Source organism: Papio anubis, chromosome 12, assembly GCF_008728515.1.
Source record: "Papio anubis isolate 15944 chromosome 12, Panubis1.0, whole genome shotgun sequence".
NCBI lineage: Eukaryota > Metazoa > Chordata > Mammalia > Primates > Cercopithecidae > Papio > Papio anubis.
In genome coordinates, this window is record NC_044987.1 from 73,811,908 (window position 1) to 73,837,448 (window position 25,541).

Sequence of the window (25,541 nt, forward strand, 5' to 3'; positions counted from 1 at the left end):
GAATATATGTGTGTGTGTGTGTGTATATATATATATATATATAAATTAGCTGGACGTGGTGGCACACGCCTGTAGTCCCAGCTACTCGGGAGGCTGAGGCAGGACAATTGCTTGAACCAGGGAGGCTGCAGTGAGCCGAGATTGTGCCACTGCACTCCAGCCTGGTGACAGAGCCAGACTCAGTCTCAAAGGAAAACGAAAGTTAAAAAAGAAAAATAATCTTGCTTTTTCTTAATTTTTTTTTTTGGATGGGGGGGATCTCTTTGTTGCCCAGGCTGGTCTTGAACTCCTGGGCACAAGTGATCCTCCCACCTTGGCCTCCCAAAGTGTTGAGATTACAGGCATAAACCACCATGTCCAGGCTCCTTTAAAAAAAAAAATTGAAATTTGTTTTAAAAGACAGGGCGTCTCACCCTGTCACCCAGGATGGACTACAGTGCCACAATCATAGCTCACTGCAGCCTTGAACTTCTGGTCCCGAGAATTTCTCCTGATTCGGCCTCTCAGGCACATGCCACCATACCAGGTTAATTTGTAAATTTTTTTTGTAGAGACAGGGCCTCAACTATGTTGCCCAGGTTGGTTTTGAATTCCTGGCCTCAATCCACCCTCCTGCCTTGGCCTCCCAAAGTGTTGGGATTACAGGCGCCAGTCACCACACTTGGCCCTTTTTCTTCTTATAAAACAACTCAAAGTGCCAATCACTTCTAATTGTAAAATGAAAAATCACTGCATAGAGCTCCCTCTAGTGTTGTGACAGTGCAATGTAAGCCATTTACATTGTAAACGTAAGTTTTACAGGTTTATCCACATTCAATACATTAATATATTAAGCTTTCATTTGGTATTGAACAATGTTTATTCCCTTACCAGACATCATGGTCCTAATTATATGGTGTCTTATAATGTGAACAGCTACTACTCTTGAATGTATATCCTAAATAATAGGGCGTAAACAGCTTCTCTCAACAATGTGCTGCTATCCAGTTCAGTTCACATTACATGCACAAAGCTAATGAAATGCTAATGAAGTAAACAGTTTAATGTATCTGACAACTGTGTTAACTTCTCTTTGTTCTCCTTATTTATAAATTTAAGAAAATAGCAATGTGAGGCAATCTGATTCCCACAAAAATGGCCTGAATATGTCAGGCAGGCAACTTTCTAACAGTATCAACAGAGATATATTCTAGGATGTACACAGGCATAATTCCTTCAGATTTGAAATGTGATACTGGTTGACTGGGATTACAACACTAATATCATGAACACACTAAGTCACTTTTCCTGTCCCATATATTGCCAATAGGTCATGGAAAAAGGATTCCCTGGTAAAGTAAGGTTAGGATATACTGGGTTAAACCAAACTAATCTGCTTTCCTCTCAGAATCTCTGGTATGCTAATGTGCATCATGAATCTCCAGTGCAGGACAGTTTGAAGCTTTTCCCCAACTTATTTGACTATGGAATTACTTTTTCACTCAGAATATCTAATGACATCTAAGGAAGCTAATGTTCAGTAAAACAGAGTTTGGGAAATTATGATCTAATCCAAACAAAGTTGCACCGGCTCCTTTGCTCTCATTGCAAATCTCTACCCTTGAATTGACATCCCTTCTCTGCATTTCCAGTGTATCTTTCCCATTTGATAGGCCCTGGCTTTTTTCTAAGATCTCAGTGCCCTGGAACCTCAAATGCCCTGTAATCTTCTAGGCTTTTTTTCTTTCTCTTTTTTTTAAAAGCAAGTGGCTTCACAGTTTATGACATCATACAAGGTATCAATCTCTTTATACTCCAAACCAATCATTTCATTCTTATTGAAATAGGAGATGCTGCTTTCAGTTTTTCACAGGCCTTATCTAAGGACTCGTAGGGAATGCAGCCTGAAGCCTAGCTGGTAGACAAATAATAGTCTTAGGTTTAGACTCAGCTAAAAAATCAGACTACCTCAATCACCTCCAATGAAGGTAAAGGCCAAAAGGAAAGCACAATCAGGCTCCGGGAAACTTAGCTTGCAAATGCATTTGGAATTATACTGCAGTGTGATGGTACCCAGCCCTAGTGTGAAGTGAGGAAAAGGAGAGGAATGAGTAAGGCACAGAGGCAAAGAGAAAAAGGCAGCTTTTTGAATCCTCTCTAGTTGAATCCTCCCAGTACCAGCTTCAGTAATTGGTTAGAACCAGTTTAATTCCTAACAAACACACCCCAAACTAAGTGTGAATGATTAAAAAATCTATTTTGGATTATCTCTACTCTTCATTGTGATTCAGGATAATTAAGAACAGTATGTCAGCTGGGTGTGGTGGCTCACGCCTGTAATCCCAGCACTTTGGGAGGCTGAGGCGGGTGGATCACCTGAGGTCGGGAGTTCAAGACCAGCCTGACCAACATGCAGAAATCCCATCTCTACTAAAAAAATACAAAAATTAGCCAGGCATGGTGGCACATGCCTGTAATCCCAGCTACTCGAGAGGCTGAGGCAGGAGAATCGCTTGAACCCGGGAGGCGGAGGTTGCGGTGAGCTGAGATCGCACCGTTGCACTCCAGCCTGGGCAAAAAGAGCGAAACTCTGTCTCAAAAAAAAAAAAGAACAGTATGTCTGTTTCAGTCAGGGTACATAATACTTCTTTAAACTGTAGGGCGATCTGTTTTCTCAAGTTATTTTGATACCTTCTCCCTGGAGCTAAATTCGAGAGAAAATCCCTTCAAAACATGATAATGCATTTTTAGGGAGAGCAATGTTTGAATATTAAATAAGTAAAAAACAACTAAGTGAATCAAGGCCTACCTTATTTTATATCATTGAATTTGTAAATTCTCTTAATAAAGCTGCATATATTCACAACTCAGTAATTTAAATTTGTAATAGAAATTTATAACCCAACTAAAAGAAATCCATTGTCACATAACTAAAATTATGTAATCATTTATTTATAAAATAACAAAAATGTATGAATAGATCTGTTTATTGTACTGTGAAAAGGTCTTGGTACATGAGAGAAACATATACTTTGAGGATAGCATTCAGAACTGTTAAGACAAAAGACAAACTATAATTTTAAACTCAATCTTGATTTAAGGGAAAGGCTATAAATTATTGGCTGAAATGCATTCAGCATGAACTCAGATTCTATATAACATATAAGCATGAAAGAGTACAAAAGATGTTGGAGTCCAGTAAGCCCATAACTAAATTAACTGTAAAGCTTCAAGGACTTTTTATTTTTATATACTAGTTTTCTTCTGTGACAAGTTGATTTTATCTCCAAGACTTAAGGCCATTCCCTGTAAAGAAAAATGAAGACATTTATAATTATTTAAACTATGTACAATCAGTAGGTTATTCCATATTATTAAGCCCCAATTCAACGACACCATTATCAACAATAAAACCAAGGACATACCAAACAGACTCACCAAAACTTTGCTGGGTTAATTACCTTTTAGTGCTAGATTTTCAAGCAGTCACTAGATTTTTTTTTTTTTTTTTTTTGAGACGAAGTCTTACTCTGTCACTCAGGCTGGAGTGCAATGGCACGATCTTGGCTCACTGCAACCTCCACCTCCTGGGTTCAAGCGATTCTCCTGCCTCAGCCTCCCGAGTAGCTGGGATTACAGTTGTGTGCTACCATGCCCGGCTAATTAGTCACTAGATTTACACCTTGGCTTTCAAAAACTTCTAGAGAACCCATTTCACAAACACCCCATAGGAATCAATCTGGTTTCAGGCAAATATCCCAGAATGAGGGGCCCAAAAGGTGAGAAATTTTAACGAGAAAAGTTATACTTCTATTCAGATAATATTATTGTTATATGTGTATATGCATGTAATGCTAAAAAGATATTACATATAGAAATAATAAAGTCATAAATTCCTCCCCCCTTGTCAGTCCAGAGATGCTCTCAAAAAAAAGGAATTGTTACCTGACTCTTTGCACGAATTCTTATATGGCCGGTAACAGCAGCATCTGGTCCCTGGTGAATTGGCTTCTCAATGCTGACATTTGCAAGTGCATCTTCACCAAATATGGAACGAGCATAAAGGTTGGCTGCCATAAAGCCACAATAACCAGAAAGGGCCTGGAAAAAAAATTGTGATAAATTCATTTCCAGATACCTACATAGAGGCAAAACAGCATAGACGATTTTTTTTTTTTTTTTTTTCTTGAGACAGAGTCTCACTCTGTTGCCCAGGCTGGAGCTAGAGTGGAGTGGCGTGATCTCAGCTCATTGCAACCTCCCCCTCCTAGGTTCAAGCGATTCTCCTGCCTCACCCTCCCGAGTAGCTGAGATTACAGGCGTGCACCACCACACCTGGCTAATGTTTGTATTTTTAGTAGAGACTGGGTTTCACCTTGGCCATGCTGGTCTTGAACTCCTGACCTCAAGTCATCTGCCCCCCTAGGCCTCCCAAAATGCTGGAATTACAGATGTGAGCCACCACACCTGGCCCCACAGGTTATTTATCACTTAAAACAGTACTTAAGTGGTGGTGGTTACACAATCTTATGAGTTTGTCAAAACTCAACTATACAGGTAAAAAGTGTGAATTTTACTGTGTATTATACCTCAGTAAATCTGACGTTACATAGTTCTTATTCTGATTTGTATTTATTCTGTTTACTTAACGTGCTTGACTGCCTCCCATATCAGACCTTAAGTGCCATGAAGGAAGAGACTACTTTTGTTGGACTCAGTATATGCTAAATAAAGTAATATATAAATTAAAACCTACCTGTTTGGTAGCAGACATTATTTTATTTATAAAATGAATATTATAACATTATAGAAATTTTACATAAAGAAAAAAAGTTCCTTAGTGCTCCAGCTTCATTTTTTTTTCTAGTTTTCTTCATACACAAACATAGCAAAAAGTATTAGAGCACATATATTTTAACCAACAATCAGAGCCCACGGAAGAGCTCATGGACATTTTCTAATCCAGTATTACAAATAAACGATTTTATTTAATTTATCTTTTTGAGAGAGTTTCACTCTGTCGCCCACGTTGGAATGCAGTGGTGCGATCGCGGCTCACTGCAACCTCCACCCCCTGGGGTTCAGGTGATTCTCCTGCCTCAATCTCCCAAGTAGCTGGGATTACAGGCACACAGCATCCCGCCTGGGTAATTTTTGTATTTTTAGTAGAGACGAGGTTTCACCATATTGGCCAGGCTGGTCTCAAACTCGTGACCTCAGGTGATCTGCCCGCCTCAGCCTCCCAAAGTGCTAGGATCACAGGAATGAGCCACCATGCGCAGCATAAACTATTTTAGAATGTGCCTCTAGCTGAATGGGGGAGAAGACTGAAAAGAAAAAAAAAATTAATCTGACTATTCGGTTGGGTCACTGCACTAGGATGGCATATTCCAATAGAAAGAGGTAAGCAGACTCAAACATTCCATGGGATAACCTCTTTTAGACACCCCAGAATGGCACTGCATGTTGAATAACAAAAATGTGCTAGAGGAAATACAGGAAGGCCAGGAACTTACTCTACCATTCCATCAGATTTCAGAATTTCCTAGTCAAATTTTACCTTTTCTGGAGTCAGGCATTTCATATTGGTTGACTTTAATATGTGCTGTAAGTAGTCATTTAAATCAATCATATTGGTGTTAACTGTCACCTGTAGAGAGGAAAAAAAGTCAAGGAGATCATAAATCTTACTATGAGAAAGCTGTGAATCACTGGTATGTCTTATTAAAAACTTGTTCCAACTGTTTAGGTTGGAAAGAGTAGACACCAAGAAACTAAATAACATCTATAAAATCCAACAAGCTGTAGGTTGGTATCAGTACTTCCCAATAAAGATACCTTCACAGAGATTCAGTATGAAACACACAGAATACTTCTTTTTTTTTGAGACAGGGTCTCACTCTGTCACCCAGGCTGGAGTGCAGTAGCATGATTTCAGCTCACTGCAGCCTCAACCTCCCATGTTCAAGTGATCCTCCCACCTCAGTCTCCGAAGTAGCTGGGACTACAGGCATGCGCCACCACACTGGGCTAATTTTTGTTCTTTTTTGTAGAGATGGAGTTTCACCATTTTGCTCAGGCTGGTCTAGAACTCCTGAGCGTGAGCAATCTCCCTGCCTTGACCTCCCAAAGTGATGGGATTACAGGCATGATATGTGCCCAGCCTCATATAGAATATTTCTAATAAAAGTCAAGGCTCCTCAACAGACCATGAACTTTGTAAAGCCTTTTTTGGGCACTAGATTAAATGGTAAACTCTTGGTCATACATAGAAGGGATGGAATATTATCTATAATGTCTAAACCTATCAGATTAGCTATAGAACTGCTACTCTAAACAATTTATAACAGCAAATTACCAAACTACTTACATGATTTTTAGTTAAGGCTAATTTGCAAGAACAGATACTGAAAGACTATTTGCTTTTCATGTTAACACACTTTTTAGCGAGATTAATTTTATTAGCAGACTCCTCAACAGCAGGCAAAAGGAAGAAAGATAAAGGAGTATAAGAAAATCTCCCAAGGACTAACTTTGTTCTCCCATTCAAATTCGGCCCACATCTGACGGAATTCTGCATCAGTGCAAGTTGCAGGCTGGATATAGTCCATGATGTCAATGTGAATATCACTGAGAACCACACAATTTCTGTCACTTGCTGCTCCAGAGACATCATAAACTGCAATTATTAAACATACAAAAAGATTCGCAATCACTGGGGCAAACTTGAATTTAAAAAATCTTAATATCCAAATATCCAAATAACTACACTATTAACAATAAGATTGTTTATATAATACTTATTATGTACAGTGCTCTATTCTGCATGCTTTCCAAATATTACTTGTTTAATACTCCCATCAATTCTATTGACAGTATTATTATTTTCCATCTTACATAAGAGGAAATGAAAGCACAGAGAAGTTAAGTAAGTTGTTCCAGACCACACAACTGATAAGTGGTGGGGATAGGATTCAAACTCTGGCACACTTTGTTTTTTGTGGTTAAACAAATAATTCAATTCAGTGAGTACTTATATAGCAGTTGCAGCATACTAGGCACTGCAGTGGATATACAAGTAGATGATGTTCCCATAGGAGGTGCTTAACTAATACTTTTGAATAAATATTGCTGACCTACACTACTTAATGATACAAGATTACTCATCCCTCAGTATTAACAGGGAATTGCTTCAAGGACTCCCTATGGATACCGAAATCTATAGATGTTCAAGTCCCTGATATTAAATGGCATAGTATTTGCATAACCTATACACATCTTCTCATATATTTTAAATCATCTCTAGCTTACTTATAGTACCTAATACAACATAAATGCTATGTAAATAGTCATACTGTATTGTTTAGGATATAATGACAAGGAAAAAAGTCTATATATGTTCAGTATAGACACAATCATCCATTTTTATTTCTTAAATATTTTTAGTTCGTGGCTGGTTGAAGACATGGATGTGGAACCCATGGATAGGATACAGAAGGCTGACTATATTTGCTTCTATGACCATCTCTTCCAAAGTAGAGTTATAATCTGATTGGAGCCTACATTCCTCTTTCTAGGCTCTTTTCTTGACATTCTTACACTCTTTCAGAGAAAACTGAGGCTACCAAGAATAAGCTCCTTTAATTTCAGCCCCACATCTAAAAACAACTCTCTCTCTTGGAATCCACTCTCATATCCTTCCCTCTCATATGTATCAGAGAAGTACTGCCTCTTTTCTTCAAGATTAATACTTCCTGCCATCTGTGATTCCTGCTTTGGTCCAGGACCCCACTCCAATCATTATCTCTTTCATTCTTATGTCTTTACTTTCCCATTCTCTACCAACTTTCTTCCCTTATAGTCTATAAATATACTTGAGGTTCTCTGTTATCTTCAAAAAATAAATCCTCACTCATTCTTGCCTTCTCTTCTTGGTACTGCCCTTTCTTTTTTCTATCAAAGCCAAGTTCCTACACTCAGAATAGTCTACACTACCTGTATTTCTTCATGTCGTATTTAGTCTTCAACCTACCACCACTGACCAAGATGTCCCACAAGAAATGTTTTAAAATCACTAATAGCCAAAACCAAAGGACCTCTCTTTCACACTCTAATAACTAAAGTTATTTTACCTTGTGGAGCTTCAGGTTTCTCCTTACTTTTCTAACCACACTTCAGATACCTTTGTAGGCGATTCTCCTTTGACCAAGCTTTCAGTGTTGCCGTTTGCTTGGATTCTGTTTTCGTATCTCCCCTCTTTTTAGTCTTTATGCTCTCTCCAGGTGATTTCTTCTATTCCTATGGCTTTTAAACAAATACTTATCTCTAGTTTATTTTTACTTATTTATTTTTGAGATGGAGTCTTACTCTGTTGTCTAGGCTGGAGTGCAGTGGTGCGATATTGGCTCACTGAACCTGTCTCATGGGTTCAAGCTATTCTCCTGCCTCAGCCTCCCGAGTTAGCTGGGACTACAGGCGTGCACCACTATGCCCAATTAATTTTGTATTTTTAGTAGAGATGGGGTTTCGCCATGTTGGCCAGGCTGGTCTGGAACTCCTGATCTCAGGTAATCCGCCTGCCTCCATCTCCCAAAATGCTGGGATCACAAGCGTGAGCCACCACACCCAGCCTATCTCTAGTTTAGACCTCTTGTTCGTGTCCCAGACTCACATCAAACTGTCCCTGAATATCTTTAGACACTTTAAATACCGAACCTGCTCAAGATTTAACCTATTATGTCTCTCTAAAGTTTGTTCATCTCTCCTGAATTTCCTGTTTTGGTGATGACATAAACCACCCAATAAACCCAATCTGGAAATCTGAGGGTTACTCTAGCCACTTCCTCTTCAATCATTAACCTTATCTTTAACGTTATATTCGTCCTTCTCTCCATTCTACTACTGTGTTGGCTCAAGTCCTCTGTCATCTCTCACTTGGGCTTCTATAATAGTCTACTAATTAATCTTCCTGCCTCTTCCAGTCAATCTTCTATAGTACTGTCGCAAAAAGATATAAGGCTATAAGTCATTCATTTGTAATTCCTCAATGTTTCCTCTCTCCACAGATAAAATCTGAAATCCTTAGCATGACAAGTAAAATATGGCTCCCACTAACCTTCCGAACTTCATTTTTTTTCCCGCCATCATCCTCCAACCCATTCTGAACTCCAAGTATATCAAATCATTTTGCATTTGTTCTAACTGCATCCTTGTCTATCTGTAGTCTTCTACTGAGTACTTGCTCCTCCATGAAGCCTTTTCTAACCTTTTCTCCCAATCACCCACCACTCTGAGAACTGACCAAATCCCTTTATGGATTCTTACCTTACTTAGTACAGGTATACTTATTTTTTTCACAGCACTTACCATTACATATTGCACATATTTATTTTATGTATCTGTTTCCCCTTACTCGACCATAATCTCTCATTTGTTCCTCACCATGGTAGCCCTATCCTTATGACAGAAATTGCAATAAAATAAGCTTATTGACTGAATGACTCTATATAAGCTAATCCCTAGGTCTGAGATGCCCTTGTGTGTCTAGCAACAAATGACTCAGGTAAAATATTATCCTTTGATAACATACCATCTCCCTTTATAAAGCCTTCCACACTGTTAGCATTTTTTTTCCTTAACCTCAAAGCATACAGTATATAAACCATCCTGTATCGCATTGGACTACAATTATATATTGCCTTAGCTAGCTCCTCCTTTTGCCTAACAGTTTCTTGAGGACAGTGACCCTATCTGGTTCATTTCTGTACATCCAGAACATAGTACAATGCCTGGTACCATAGAAAGTGTCTCATAAATTATGAATAAATGGATTTAGATCCTCTCCTCATACAATGTCCCCAGCTACTCACTATAGAAATTCTTCAGTAAAAATATTCAACCATTACATGCCATAAAACAGCACCTTACCTATATTACCAAAAATTATTCCATTTTCTGTTGATGCTACTTTGACGTTAGCTTTAATATTTGCGAAATCATGAGGAGCAAGAGTCAAAGGAGATGGCTTTTCCACAAGTTTCAGATCCCCTGAAAGAGTTGGGATATGGTTAAAAAAAAACATATATATATACACACACACACACACACACACGCACACACACATTAACCATAAAACCTTAAATGTATGCAGCTTAATAGTTTCTAGGAAAATAAGGACAAATATGAGAAGAGTATGAATCAAATATAATGAGGACAAAATAAAGAAACCACTTAACCATCCTTATTATTCACCATCAATACGCATATTTTCTTTTAAAAGGTAATAGGCATCTCGGAGTAATTCTATATTTAATTTGTGGGAAGGGAGGATACTTTGAGCCTACCATTTATTTATTTATTTTGAGATAGGGTCATGCTTTGTTACCTAGGCTGGAGTGCAACTGCATGATCATAGCTCACTACAGCCCTGATCTTCCAGGCTCAAGCAATCCTCCTACCTCAGCCTCCTGAGGAGTTGGGACTACAGGAGTGGCCCACCACACCTGGCTAATTTTCTTGATTTTTTTGTAGAGATTGGGGTCATTTTATTTCAATGAATGAATGCAAACTTCTCAAAAAGCTTAAGTCTTAAACTATACATTTCATTATGAAGAAAGATAAAACAATCTGCAAAAAGACTTGTAAATGCTTAAGAAACATGTTTTTTTATACAGCCATCAAGCTATGCTGAGGACAACAGGGCAAAAGTATGTTTTCCCCTTGATATCTTGAAGTTCCTTAACTCTTGCATAAGCCATATGAAATCTGATGGGGGTACTGCACTGTTCCCATATACAATTTTGTATTTTCCAACTTCAAAACCAGATGTGGAGGTAAGCAGTCTGACTCATGTGTCTTTATTAAGAAAAAAAATACATCTCATATTGCTAAATGTGATATGATTTATTACTTTGGTCACATGTGGTATTTAACAGTTATGCATTCAGAAAATAACTTAGTTCTGTAATGAAGCAATTAGAAATAAACTAAGTGAGCTACCTGGTCAATCTGTGACTTAAACAGCTTGTACGATATCTAGAAATACTAACATTTGCTATATTAAGCTTATTAAATGAATCCATCTGAATGTGCCAAGAGCATAAAAAAGTCAGTATGACAAGAGGTTCAGAAAACTGGAGTTTAAGGGAACTAAATGATAAATGAAAAACTAAGCTTTGATTCAAAATGTCAGAAAAGGTTCAAGAGAGAATTTTTATTCTGAAACCTGTGCACCTCCCTTAATCTGTCATAAAGATCTACTATGTGACAATCTCTTTCCTGAATGGTAAATTTCCTCACCTAGTGTAGCTAATTCTAATGTGCAATTCTGCAAAGTATCACTGGTTTGGTTCACAACGAGTACATCCAGGACAATATCATATTGGTTGACGTGAACGTAAGCTTCTGCATATACAGGATCTGAGAAACCTGTCAACTGGGTGACCTATCAAAATAAAAACAAAGACATAATAAAATGACAGATGCAATTTCACCAAACATATCCTAGCCAAATGACTAAGTCTGGTAGGTTATTAACAGAGTTGCTTAGAAGTCATTTTGAGATAGGTAAAATAAAATTGTTTTGTAATGCAGAAATGGAAATTGAAAACAGAATATTAGAAATAACAGGTCCTAGAGTTTAAGATGATATCCAGACATCTATTTGTTTTTAAGCTCAATAAGTCAGTATAAGGTATTATATATGTTGACTTTTGAGCTTATAAGTTCAATAGCAGAAAAATGTTAAATACATTTAGCAAATACATTAAACATTATCCCAATTTAACCAACTAAATAAATTTGGATACACTTTCATTTAAATCCCTCAGTGAGTATCTAAACTCACTACTTGATCTATGAAACTCAAGATACAAATAAAATCCAAATCATGTGGTAGTCTTTGCTCCACAAACTGAGGAACTAAACAGATTATATAGTAAGAAATGATTGTAATGCCACAAAGATAAAATTACAAATGCCCTCCCACTCCAAATTTAAACACACCCAAAGTATAGCACTTTAAAAATGTAATACTGTCACCAAAAGCATAGGCAATAAAAGAAAAAATAGATTAAACATCAAAATTAAACACTTTTGTGCATCAAATATTATCAACAGAATGAAAAGGCAACCTACAGAATATAAGAAAATATTTGCAAATCATGTATCTGATTAGGCGGTTAGTTTCCAGAATATAAGAACTCCTAAAATTCAAACAAAAAAACCAAACAACCCAATTTAAAAACAGGCACAGGACCTGAACAAACATTTCGCCAAAGAAGATATATGAATGGCCAATAAGCACATGAAAAGACACTCAACATCACTAATCATTAGGAAAATGCAAATCAAAACTACAGTGAGATACCACTTCACATACCCATTAAGATGGCTATCATCAAAAAAACAAAACAAGTATTGGCAAGGATATGGAGAAACTGGAACTCTTGTGCACTGCTGGTAAGAATGTAAAATAGTGGGGGTGCCCAATGGCTGAATAGGAACAGCTCCAGCTTCCAGTTCCCAGCGTGAGCGACACAGAAGACGGGTGATTTCTGCATTTTCAACTGAGGTACCAGGTTCATCTCACTGGGGCGTGTCAGACAGTCAATGCTAGTCTGTGGGTGCAGCCCGACCAGCAAGAGATGAAACAGGGCGAGGCATCGCCTCACCGGGGAAGTGCAAAGGGAAGGGAATTCCTTTTCCTAGCCAAAGGAAATTGAGACACACAACACCTGGAAAATCGGGTAACTCCCACCCTAATACTGCGCTTTACCAAGGGTCTTAGCAAACGGCACACCAGGAGATTATACCCCACACCTAACCCATAGGGTCCCACGCCCACAGAGCCTCCCTCATTGCTAACACAGCAGTCTGAGATCTAACCGCAAGGCAGCAGCGAGGCTGGGGGAGGGACACCCGCCATTGCTGAGGCTTAAGTAGGTGAACAAAGCCACTGGGAAGCTCGAATTGAGTGGAGCCCACACCACAGCTCAAGGAGGCCTGCCTGCTTCTGTAGACTCCACCTCTGGGGACAGGGCATAGCTAAACAAAAAGCAGCAGAAACCTCTGCAGATGTAAATGTCCCTGTCTGACAGCTTTGAAGAGAGCAGTGGTTCTCCCAGTACGGAGGCTGAGATCTGAGAACGAACAGACTGCCTGCTCAAGTGGGTCCTGACCCCTGAGAAGCCTAACTGGGAGATATCCCCCACTAGGTGCAGACCGACACCTCACACCTCTCACGGCTGGGTACACCCCTGAGACGAAGTTTCCAGAGCAAGAATCAGACAGCAACACTCACTGTTCAGCAATATTCTATCTTCTGCAGCCTCCACTGCTGATACCCAGGCAAACAGGGTCCAGAGTGGACCTCAAGCAAACTCCAACAGACGTAAAGCTGAGGGTCCTGACTGTCAGAAGGAAAACTAACAAACAGAAAGGACACCCACACCAAAACCCCATCAGTACGTCACCATCATCAAAGACCAAAGGCAGAGAAAAACCACAAAGATGGGGAAAAAGCAGTGCAGAAAAGCTAGAAATTAAAAAAATCAGAGCGCATCTCCCCCTCCAAAGGAACGCAGCTCATCGCCAAAAACGGAACAAAGCTGGATGGAGAATGACTTTGACGAATTGAGAGAAGAAGGCTTCAGTTGATCTTCTCAGAGCTAAAGGAGGAACTATGTAACCAGCGCGAAGAAACCAAAAACCTTGAAAAAGGAATGGATGAATGGATAACTAGAATAATCAATGCAGAGAAGATCTTAAAGGAACTGATAGAGATGAAAACCATGACACGAGAACTACGTGACAAATGCACAAGCTTCAGTAACCGACTTGATCAACTGGAAGAAAGAGTATCAGTGACTGAAGATCAAATGAATGAAATGAAGCAAGAAGAGAAGTGTAGAGAAAAAAGGGTGAAAAGAAATGAACAAAGCCTGCAAGAAATATGGGATTATGTGAAAAGACCAAATCTATGTCTGATTGGTGTGCCTGAAAGGGATGGAGAAAATGGAACCAAGCTGGAAAACACTCTGCCGGATATCATCCAGGAGAACTACCCCAACCTAGTAAGGCAGGCCAACATTCAAATTCAGAGAATGCCACAAAGAGACTCCTCGAGAAGAGCAACTCCAAGACACATAATTGTCAGATTCACCAAAGTTGAAATGAAGGAAAAAATGTTAAGGGCAGCCAGAGAGAAAGGTCGGATTACCCACAAAGGGAAGCCCATCAGACTAACAGCAGATCTCTCGGCAAAGACTCTGCAAGCCAGAAGAGAATGGGGGCCAATATTTAACCTTCTTAAAGAAAAGAATTTTCAACCCAGAACTGCATATCCAGCCAAACTAAGTTTCATAAGTGAAGGAGAAATAAAATCCTTTAGAGACAAGCAAATGCTTAGAGATTTTGTCACCACCAGGCCTGCCCTAAAAGAGATCATGAAGGAAGCACTAAACATGGAAAGGAACAACCATTGCCAGCCATTGAAAAAAACATGCCAAAATGTAAAGTCCATCGATGCTAGGAAGAAACTGCATCAACTAATGAGCAAAATAACCAGCTAATATCACAATGACAGGATCAAGTTCACACATAACAATATTAACCTTAAATGTAAATGAACTAAATGGTCCAATTAAAAGACACAGACTGGCAAATTGGATAAAGAGTCAAGACCCATCAGTTTGCTGTATTCAGGAGACCCATCTCACATGCAGAGACACACATAGGCTCAAAATAAAGGGATAGAGGAAGATCTACCAAGCAAATGGAAACAAAAAAAAAGGCAGGGGTTGCAATCCTAGTCTCTGATAAAACAGACTTTAAACCATCAAAGATCAAAAGAGACAAAGAAGGCCATTACATAATGATAAAGGGATCAATTCATCAGGAAGAGCTAACTATCCTAAATATATATGCACCCAATACAGGAGCACCCAGATTCATAAAGCAAGTCCTTAGAGACTTACAAAGAGACTTAGACTCCCATACAATAATAATGGGAAACTTTAACAACCCACTGTCAACATTAGACAGATCAGCGAGACAGAAAGTTAACAAGGATGTCCAGGAATTGAACTCAACTCTGCACCAAGCAGACCTAATAGCCATCTACAGAACTCTCCACCCCAAATCAACAGAATATACATTCTTCTCAGCACCACATTGCACTTATTCCAAAACCGACCACATAGTAGGAAGTGATGCACTCCTCAGCAAATGTAAAAGAACAGAAATTATAACAAACTGTCTCTCAGACCACAGTGCAATCAAACTAGAACTCAGGACTAAGAAACTCAATCAAAACTTCTCAATTACATGGAAACTGAACAACCTGCTCTTGAATGACTACTGGGTACATAACGAAATGAAGGCAGAAATAAAGATGTTCTTTGAAACCAATGAGAACAAAGATACAACATACCAGAATCTCTGGGACACATTTAAAGCACTGTGTAGAGGGAAATTTATAGCACTAAATGCCCACAAAAGAAAGCAGGAAAGATCTAAAATTGACATCCTAACATCACAATTAAAAGAACTAGAGAAGCAAGAGCAAACACATTCAAAAGCTAGAAGAAGGCAAGAAATAACTAAGATCGGAGCAGAACTGAAGGACAAAGAGACACAAAAAACCCTCCAAAAAATCAATGAATCCAGGAGCTGTTTTTGTGGAAAAGATCAACAAAATTGATAGACCACTAGCAAGACTAATAAAGAAGAAAAGAGAGAAGAATCAAATAGATGCAATAAAAAATGATAAAGGGGATATCACCACCGACCCCATAGAAATACAAACTACCATCAGAGAATACTATAAAAACCTCTATGCAAATAAACTAGAAAACCTAGAAGAAATGGATAATTTCCTGGATACTTACACTCTCCCAAGACTAAAACAGGAAGAAGCTGAATCCCTGAATAGACCAATAGCAGGCTCTGAAATAGAGGAAATAATTAATAGTAGCCTACCAACCAAAAAAATTCTAGGACCAGATGGATTCACAGCCAAATTCTACCAGAGGTACAAGAAGGAGCTGGTACCATTCCTTCTGAAACTATTCCAATCAATAGAAAAGGAGGGAATCCTCCTTAACTCATTTTATGAGGCCAACATCATCCTGATACCAAAGCCTGGCAGAGACACAACAAAAAAAGAGAATTTTAGACCAATATCCCTGATGAACATCAATGCAAAAATCCTCAATAAAATACTGGTAAACTGAATCCAGCAGCACATCAAAAAGCTTATCCACCATGATCAAGTGGGCTTCATCCCTGGGATGCAAGGCTGGTTCAACATATACAAATCAATAAACGTAATCCAGCATATAAACAGAACCAAAGACAAAAACCACGTGATTATCTCAATAGATGCAGAAAAGGCTTTTGACAAAATTCAACAGCCCTTCATGCTAAAAACTCTCAATACACTAGGTATTAATGGAACGTATCTCAAAATAATAAAAGCTGCTTATGACAAACCCACAGCCAATCTCATACTGAATGGGCAAAAACTGGAAGCATTCCCTTTGAAAAGTGGCACAATGGCCGGGCGCGGTGGCTCAAGCCTGTAATCCCAGCACTTTGGGAGGCCGAGGCGGGCGGATCACGAGGTCAGGAGATCGAGACCATCCTGGCTAACATGGTGAAACCCCGTCTCTACTAAAAATACAAAAAACTAGCCGGGCGAGGTGGCGGGCGCCTGTAGTCCCAGCTACTCGGAGGCTGAGGCGGGAGAATGGCGTGAACCCGGGAGGCGGAGCTTGCAGTGAGCCGAGATCGCCACTGCACTCCAGCCTGGGCGACACAGCGAGATTCCGTCTCAAAAAAAAAAAAAAAAAAAAGAAAAGTGGCACAAGACAGGGATGCCCTCTCTCACCACTCCTATTCAACACAGTGTTGGAAGTTCTGGCTAGGGCAATCAGGCAAGAGAAAGAAAGAAAGGGTATTCAGTTAGGAAAAGAAGAAGTCAAATTGTCCCTGTTTGCAGATGACATGATTGTCTATTTAGAAAACCCCATCGTCTCAGCCCAAAATCTCCTTAAGCTGATAAGCAACTTCAGCAAAGTCTCAGGATACAAAATTAACGTGCAAAAATCACAAGCATTCTTATACACCAGTAACAGACAAACAGAGAGCCAAATCATAAATGAACTCCCGTTCACAGTAGCTTCAAAGAGAATAAAACACCTAGGAATCCAACTTACAAGGGATGTGAAGGACCTCTTCAAGGAGAACTACAAACCACTGCTCAGTGAAATAAAAGAGGACACAAACAAATGGAAGAACATACCATGCTCATGGATAGGAAGAATCAATATCGCGAAAATAGCCATACTGCTCAAGGTAATTTATAGATTCAATACCATCCCCATTAAGCTATCAATGACTTTCTTCACAGAATTGGAAAAAAGTGCTTTAAAGTTCATATGGAACCAAAAAAGACCCCGCATTGCCAAGACAATCCTAAGCCAAAAGAACAGAGCTGGAGGCATCATGCTACCCGACTTCAAACTATACTACAAGGCTACAGTAACCAAAACAGCATGGTACTGGTACCAAAACAGAGATATAGACCAATGGAACAGAACAGAGCCCTCAGAAATAATACCACACATCTACAGTCAGCTGATCTTTGACAAACCTGACAAAAACAAGAAATGGGGAAAGGATTCCCTATTTAATAAATGGTGCTGGGAAAATTGGCTAGCCATAAGTAGAAAGCTGAAACTGGATCCTTTCCTTACTCCTTGTACGAAAATTAATTCAAGATGGATTAGAGACTTAAATGTTAGACCTAAAACCATTAAAACCCTAGAAGAAAACCTAGGTAATACCATTCAGGACATAGGCATGGGCAAGGACTTCATGTCTAAAACACCAAAAGCAACGGCAACAAAAGCCAAAATTGACAAATGGGATCTAATTAAACTAAAGAGTTTCTGCACAGAAAAAGAAACTACCATCAGAGTGAACAGGCAACCTACAGAATGGGAGGAAATTTTTGCAATCTACTCATCTGACAAAGGGCTAATATCCAGAACCTACAAAGAACTCAAACAAATTTACAAGAAAAAATCAAACAACCCCATCAAAAAGTGGGCAAAGGATATGAACAGACACTTCTCAAGACATTCATACAGCCAACAGACACATGAAAAAATGCTCATCATCACTGGCCATCAGAGAAATGCAAATCAAAACCACAATGAGATACCATCTCACACCAGTTAGAATGGCAATCATCAAAAAATCAGGAAACAACAGGTGCTGGAGAGGATGTGGAGAAATAGGAACACTTTTACACTGTTGGTGGGACTGTAAACTAGTTCAACCATTGTGGAAAATACTGTGGCGATTCCTCAAGGATCTAGAACTAGAAATACCATTGACCCAGCCATCCTATCACTGGGTATATACTAAAAGGATTATAAATCATGCTGCTATAAAGACACATGCACACGTATGTTTATTGTGGCACTATTCACAATAGCAAAGACTTGGAATCAACCCAAATGTCCATCAGTGACAGACTGGATTAAGAAAATGTGGCACATATACACCATGGAATACTATGTGGCCATAAAATTCGTGTCCTTTGTAGGGACATGGATGCAGCTGGAAACCATCATTCTCAGCAAACTATTGCAAGAACGGAAAACCAAACATCGCATGTTGTCACTCATAGGTGGGAACTGAACAATTAGATCACTTGGACACAGGAAGGGGAACATCACACACCGGGGTCTATTGTGGGGAGGCGGGAGGGGGGAGGGATAGCATTAGGAGATATACCTAACGTAAATGACGAGTTACTGGGTGCAGCACACCAACATGGCACATGTATACATATGTAACAAACCTGCACGTTGTGCACATGTACCCTAGAACTTAAAGTATTAAAAAAAAATTTTTTTTTAAATAATTAAAAAAAGAAAAAAAGAATGTAAAATAGTGTAACTACCATGAAAAACATCATGGAGGTTCCTCAAAAAATTAAAAGTATAATTACCATATGATCCAGCAATTCTGCTTCTAGATGTATACCCAAAAGAACTAAAAGCAGGGACTTGAACAGATATTTGTACATCTGTGTTAACAGCGGCATACTTCACAGTAACCAAAAGGCAATCCACGTATCCAGGGATGGATATATGGATAAACAAAATGTGGCATATACTTACAAGGTAATATTATTCAGCCTTAATAAGGAAGGCATTTCTGATACATGCTATAAAATGAATGAATCTTGAAGATATTATACTGAGTGAAATAAGCCAGCCACAAAAGGAAAAATACTGTATTGTTCCACTTCTATGAGGTACTTAAAATTGTCAAGATCACAGAGACAGAAAGTAGAATGGTGACTGGGGGTAAGTAGGGGTTGAGGGGAAATAGGAATGAGGAGTTATCATTTAATGGACATAGTTCCAGCTTTGCAACATGAAAACAGTTCTGGAGATAGCTGCATAACAATGTGAATTTAATTAATGCCACAGAACTGTACACTTACAAATGGGTTAAAATGGCAAATCTTTTGCAACTTTAACTACAATTCAAAAAAACTAAAAAAATTTTATAAATGTAGTATTATTGATATCGATTCCCAATTTTAAGGGAAATTGTTTTAGTAGTTCCAATTCTGCTACTGACCTTATCTTAAACAAAAGCAATGTAAGACTGTTCAGTCTAATAGATGAGGGATTAAACGAGATCACTGATTCTTCAATTTATGTATTTAAGGGAGAAGAATCATTTTCCTAATAAAATTCTATATGGAACTCAAAATATTAAGAATATAATAGTAGAATTGCTCTGTTTAAAGTGGCAGAGAATAAGAGAAGGTGAGATCAAGGTGTGGAAAGAGACCACGGCTGTTGCCTGTTCAGCTTCCCTTTAAAAACCTCAGTTAACCTTTAAGGATCCCCTTCCCTCAACTTCTACTTATTGGTCTATGATTCCACACACAACTGGATCGAGTTAAACCATCTGATGGACTTACGGTACTATCACATATAGTAGTAAGGTACTTCATCAGCTTTTGAGTTTTAACTGAGGTTTAATGGACCTATCACAGTGACTTGACAAAATAGTTATCTTTCTTTTAAAAACAGCAGGACTAACAACTTCCTTAAGGAGCCAATTTAAGTAATTTAGAGTCTATCAGACATTTTGTTACCTTGTTAAGTTTAGATGCTAGGGGATCTGCTGCCTCTTTCCTCTGTGTGTTACCCATTGCTGCCAGCAAACTCAGCTGAAACTGATCTTCCTTGCAGTTCATTTCATTCTTAGCAGTTAGTTGCATGAAGGAAATGGGGTCATCAGGCTGTACTGTCACATTCCTCTTTTCAGATTCTTTCTGTGTTGAGAATATAACAAAGTTTCTCTTTAATATGAAAAGATAGTTTTTAGAGGACTTTAACAGAGACAGCCCTCACATATAAAGACTGAAAAATCAACAAAACAACAAGAAAACCTACAAAGCACTTTTCTTTCTTTTTTTTTTTTTTTTTCCTGAGACAGGGTCTTACTCTCTTGCCCAGGCTGGAGTGCAGTGGTGTGATCACAGCTCACTGCAGCCTCGAACTCTTAGATTCAAGCAATACTTCCTCCTCAGCCTCCCAAGTAGCTGGGATGAAGGCACATATCACCATGCCTGGCTAATTCTCTCATTTTTTGTTGAGACAGGGGATTGCTATGTTGCCCACACTGGTCTCGAACACCTGGCCCCAAGGAGTCCTCCCGCCTCAGCCTCCCAAAGTGCTGGGATTACAGGCGTGAGCCACTGCACCCAGAGACACAAAGCGCTTTTGTTGCCTCATCATATATACCTTACCTTTTGGGATAATTTCTCTTCTTCTAGTTTAGCAGATAACATGTGAGAAAGGGATTGTCGGCATTCCTTATTGAAAATGTCATTCATTAAAGGTGAACATTCAGACAAGACCTTGAGGCACAGGGAAATTCGATCCACATCATCATCAGTAATTGGCTTCTTAGGAAGAGAGGATTTTCCCAAATGCAGGATAGTAGCCATGAGCAACATAGCCTCAGCAACAAAAGACTAAAAAAGTAGAGAAATGGGTTACTGATACTGTCGTGATTCTCAGACTGCAATCATGTCACTTCATTATAACTCAAAATCTAAATTTTCACTTCACCTGAATAGGACTTCAAATTCTTTGGATTTTATGTCCATATCTGTTTTTGCATTCTTCTCCTTCCTTTCTACTCTTAACTGCCACTCTCTAAGACCTGCATTAATCCTCAATTAGAGACAGCAGCGGCTTTTTAACTGTTTTCCTTTGCTCCAGTCCTTCTCTGTAACCACTTCACATGCTGATGCTGTCCTTTTTAATCCCAACTACAGAAAAGTTAAAAGAATGATATACTTTACCATCTGTTAACATTTTGCCACATCTGCTTACCTATTCTATATATGTACACTTACTTTTTTGGGCTGACATGTGAAAAAGTCTTCACCTCAAAAATACTTCAGCATTCATCTCCTAAGAGTCAGAACAGTTTCCTACAAACCACAATTTCATTTTCTCACCTGAAAAATTCAACAATCCCAAAATACAGCTTCTATACTCTGAATTCAAATAAATCTCCCTAAATTGTCTTAAAAATGTTTTTATTTTTTAAATTCAGGATCAGCTTCATGCATTTTATTTGATTGTTCTCTTTCATCCCTCTTAATCTAGACCAGTTCTCTGCCTTTTTGTTTTTAATCACAGTAACTTTTTTAAAGAACTGAGGCCTGTTGTTTTATAGAATATCCCATACTTTTGATTAGAATACCAGATAGGTGATGTTTTATATTTCACACTGTATTGCATCACAAGGTACCTACAGTTAGGCTGTTCAATTATTGGTGCTGCTAAGTGTGATCACCTGATGCTGCCATCTTAATTTTTATACTGTACCAATCATTTCACTCCCCATGTAAATACCTTTAATGAATGTCAGCCTTCACACCGAAGTTCGTATTACTTGGCCTGCTATTCAAAGTCTTCCACAAGTGATTGCAACTTAATTTTTTAGTCTCATGTAGCATTATCCTGACACATATGCTCTATGCCCTTGCCAAACTGCCTTTGACTGAGTATTGATCTGCACACATGCATGAAAAACTACTGGAGGCCTGGGGAAAAACCAGCAGAAGAGTAAGTATATATACTCCAGGCTTGGATACTGTCTCCAAAAGGAGAGGAAAGAGAGGAGGGGACAGAAAATAAATCTGAGGAAATGACTGAAAATTTCCCAATGGAGATATAAACCTGCAAACCCAACAAGCTCAGTGACCAAGTACAGCAAACATGAAGAAAACCACACTAAGGCACATCCTAATCAAACTACTGAAACCCAGTGAAAAGGAGAAAATTTAAAACCAGTGGAAGAAACACACACACACACACACACACACACACACACACTCTCCACCCAGGGAGACAAGAACGACAGCAGACTTCTCACCAAAAAGCCAGAAGACAAGGGAGCTTTATCTTTACACTACTGGAAAAAACCCAGAAAACTTAGAATCCTATACCCACAAAGGTAACTTTCAAAAGTGTACAAAAAATAGACTTTTTCCAGACAAAAACTAGTAGAATCTGTTGCCAACAAATCTGCACTGTAAGAAAAGTTAAAGCAAATTCTTTAGGCAAAAGATATATGATACCAGAAACTCAGTCCTACACAAAGAAATAAAGAATGCTGGAAATGGCATAAATGAAGGAGTGCCAGTGAAATCATAAGCAACCAAACTTCTTGTACCAAACAGTGCAAACATTATTAACTTGGTATGTTACAAGAAACTGGTTCTTCTAAGCAGATACCCGTAAACATTCTCAACTTCCAGAAGTGACACAACCAGGAGAGGAAAGCAAATTCAACTCTGCGATAAAAAAATATTGGAGGTTTTAAAAAAACATACTTTAAAGATTACACTGACCAGACCTGAATAAATGCCCACAAGAGAGTTACAAAATAAATTACTGCTCATAAATCAAATCAATTGACAAGGGATAATATATCTTGTAAATTACCTGGCTCTCATTTATGGCTTTTCTTATAATGGAATTAAAACAAAAACATAAAAAAACCTGGCCAGGCACAGTGGCTCACGCCTGTATGTAATCCCAGCACTTTGGGAGGCCAAGGTGGGCGGATCACCTGAGGTCAGGAGTTTGAGACCAGCCTGGTCAACATGGTGAAACCCCAGTCTCTACTAAAAATACAAAAAAAATTAGATGGCCGTGGTGGCAGGTGCCTGTAATCCCAGCTACTCAGGAGGCTGAGCCAGGAGAATCGCTTGAACCCGGGAGGCAGAGGTTGCAGTGAGCTGAGATCATGCCACTGCACTCTAGTCTGGGCAACAAGAGTGAGACTCCATCTAAAAAAAAAATTTTTTTTAGACCAAGCTGTTAAGTCTCCAAAAACCAAGGAAATACGAGTGATGTGAGTGAAACTGTTTCAATTTACAAACCTGCTGTTTAGATAACCAACATAATACAAAGCTGAAGGAATCAAAAGGAGTCCCATTTATACAGGCCCAATTTGAATGTCAGAAATTGCTGTGGTAGGACATTGTAACCAACTTTGCCCTACTACCACAAATGGTCTATGGATTCTGTTTCTTAAATAATAAGAGTTGAAACAACTTGATCTGTGGCTGCAGAATGGATGTTGTGTTAGCAGGCATGAAAACATTAATTTCTTTCTACATCTCCATCAAAGCCCTTGGGTGACCAGCAAAACTGTCAATGAACAGTAATATTTTAAAAAGGAGTCTTTTATTTCTGAGCAGTAGGTCTCAATGGTGAGCTTAAAATACTTAGTAAACCATCCTGTAAAGAGGATGTGCTGACATCCAGGCTTTGTTGTTCCACTGACAGAGCACAGACAGAGTACATTAAGCATAATTCTTTTTTTTGTTGTTGTTGTTGAGACAGAGTCTCACCCTGTTTCCCAGGCTGGAGTGCAGTGGCGCGATCTCAGCTCACTGCAACCTCTGCCTCCTGGGTTCAAGCGATTCTCCTGCCTCAGCCTCCCCTGTAGCTGGGACTACAGGCGCCTGCTACTACGGCCAGCTAATTGATTAAGCATAATTCTTAAGAGCCCTAGGATTTTCAAAATGGGAAATGAGCAATGACTTCAACTTGCTCACTGGTTGTATTAGCCCTTACCAAGAGTCAGCCTATTCTTTGAAGCCAGGGACTGACTTCTCCTCTCCAGCTACCAAAGTCCTAGATGGCACTTTCTTCCAATATAAGGTTGTTTAGTCTACACTGAAAATGTGTTGTTTAATGTGGTCACCTTCACCAATGATCTTAACTAGCTCTTCCAGATAACTTGCTACAGCTTCTCCATTAGGACTTGCTACTTCATGTCAAACTTTTAAGTTATGAAGATAGGCTTCTTTCCTTAAACCTCATGAACCAACCTCTGCTAACTTCTAACTCTTCTTCTGAAGCTTCCTTACCTCTCTCAGCCTTCATGGAATTGAAGAGAGTTAAGGTCTTAGTCTGAATTAGGCTTTTGGCTTAAGGGAATTTTGTGGCTGGTTTGATCTTCTATCCATACCACTCAAACTTGCTATCAGCAACAAAGCTATTTAACTTTCTTTCTTCCCTTTTTTTTTTTTTCTTGAGACGGAGTCTTGCTCTGTCTCCCAGGCTGGAGTGCAGTGGCGTGATCTCAGCTCACCGCAACCTCCACCTCCCAGGTTCAAGCAATTCTCCTGCCTCAGCCTCCTGAGTAGCTGGGATTACAGGCGCCCATCACCACACCCAGCTAATTTTTGTATTTTCAGTAGAGACAGAATTTCACCATGTTGGCCACGCTGGTCTCGAACTCCTGACCTCGTGATCCGCCTGCCTCGGCCTCCCAAAGTGCTGGGATTACAGGCATGAGTCACCACGCCCAGCAGCTGTTTCTCTTTCTTATCATTCCCATGTTTACTGGAGTAGCACTTTTACTTCCTTTAAGAGCGTTTCCTTTGCATGCACAATTTGGCTACCTACTTGGCAAAAGAAGCTTTTGGCTTACCTCAGCTTTTGACATGCCTTCCTCATTAAGTTTAATTATTTCTCACTTCTGATTTAAAGTGAAAGACATGTGACTCTTCCTTTCACTTAGAAGCCATTGTAGGATTATTAACCAGCCTAATTTCAATATTGTGGTATCTCAGGGAGTAGGGAGGCCCAAGGAGAAGGAGAGAGATGGGGTAACAGCCAGTCGGTGGAGTAGTCGGAACATACACACAACAATTATTACGTTTACTGCTTTATATGGGAATGGTTCCTGGCATCCCAAAACAACTATGATAATAACATTTTAAAGATCACTGATCACAGATCACCATAATAGATGTAATAATAATGAAAAAGTTTGAAACATTGTGAGAATTACCAAAATGTAATACAGACATATGAAGTGAGCATATGCTTATTTGGAAAAATGGTGCCAACAGACTTGCTCAACTCAGGGTTCCCACAAACCTGCATTTATTTAAAAAAAAAAAAAAAAAGCAGTATGTGCAAAGGGCA

General features: G+C 39.1%; 1 protein-coding gene across 5 annotated transcripts in view; it reads right to left on the bottom strand.

Moving 5' to 3' along the window:
• Positions 1-2,910: 2,910 nt before the first annotated feature.
• The window catches only part of COPB1 (COPI coat complex subunit beta 1), a 48,361-nt gene continuing 25,730 nt past the window's right edge, over positions 2,911-25,541 (bottom strand). For 4 of the 5 annotated variants that reach the window (XM_003910187.3, XM_003910188.4, XM_009186528.4 and 1 more), the window contains 8 exons: positions 20,825-21,052; positions 20,168-20,347; positions 11,278-11,422; positions 9,907-10,026; positions 6,513-6,658; positions 5,540-5,629; positions 3,925-4,080; positions 2,911-3,285 (listed from right to left, as the gene is read on the bottom strand). In XM_003910187.3, the coding sequence (XP_003910236.1) occupies positions 3,226-3,285; positions 3,925-4,080; positions 5,540-5,629; positions 6,513-6,658; positions 9,907-10,026; positions 11,278-11,422; positions 20,168-20,347; positions 20,825-21,052 (1,125 nt within the window). In that variant the 3' untranslated portion in view covers positions 2,911-3,225. Of the gene's footprint in view, positions 3,286-3,924; positions 4,081-5,539; positions 5,630-6,512; positions 6,659-8,111; positions 8,284-9,906; positions 10,027-11,277; positions 11,423-20,167; positions 20,348-20,824; positions 21,053-25,541 lie in introns of those variants that run through there. The other variant, XR_002517060.2, reaches the window with a different exon arrangement.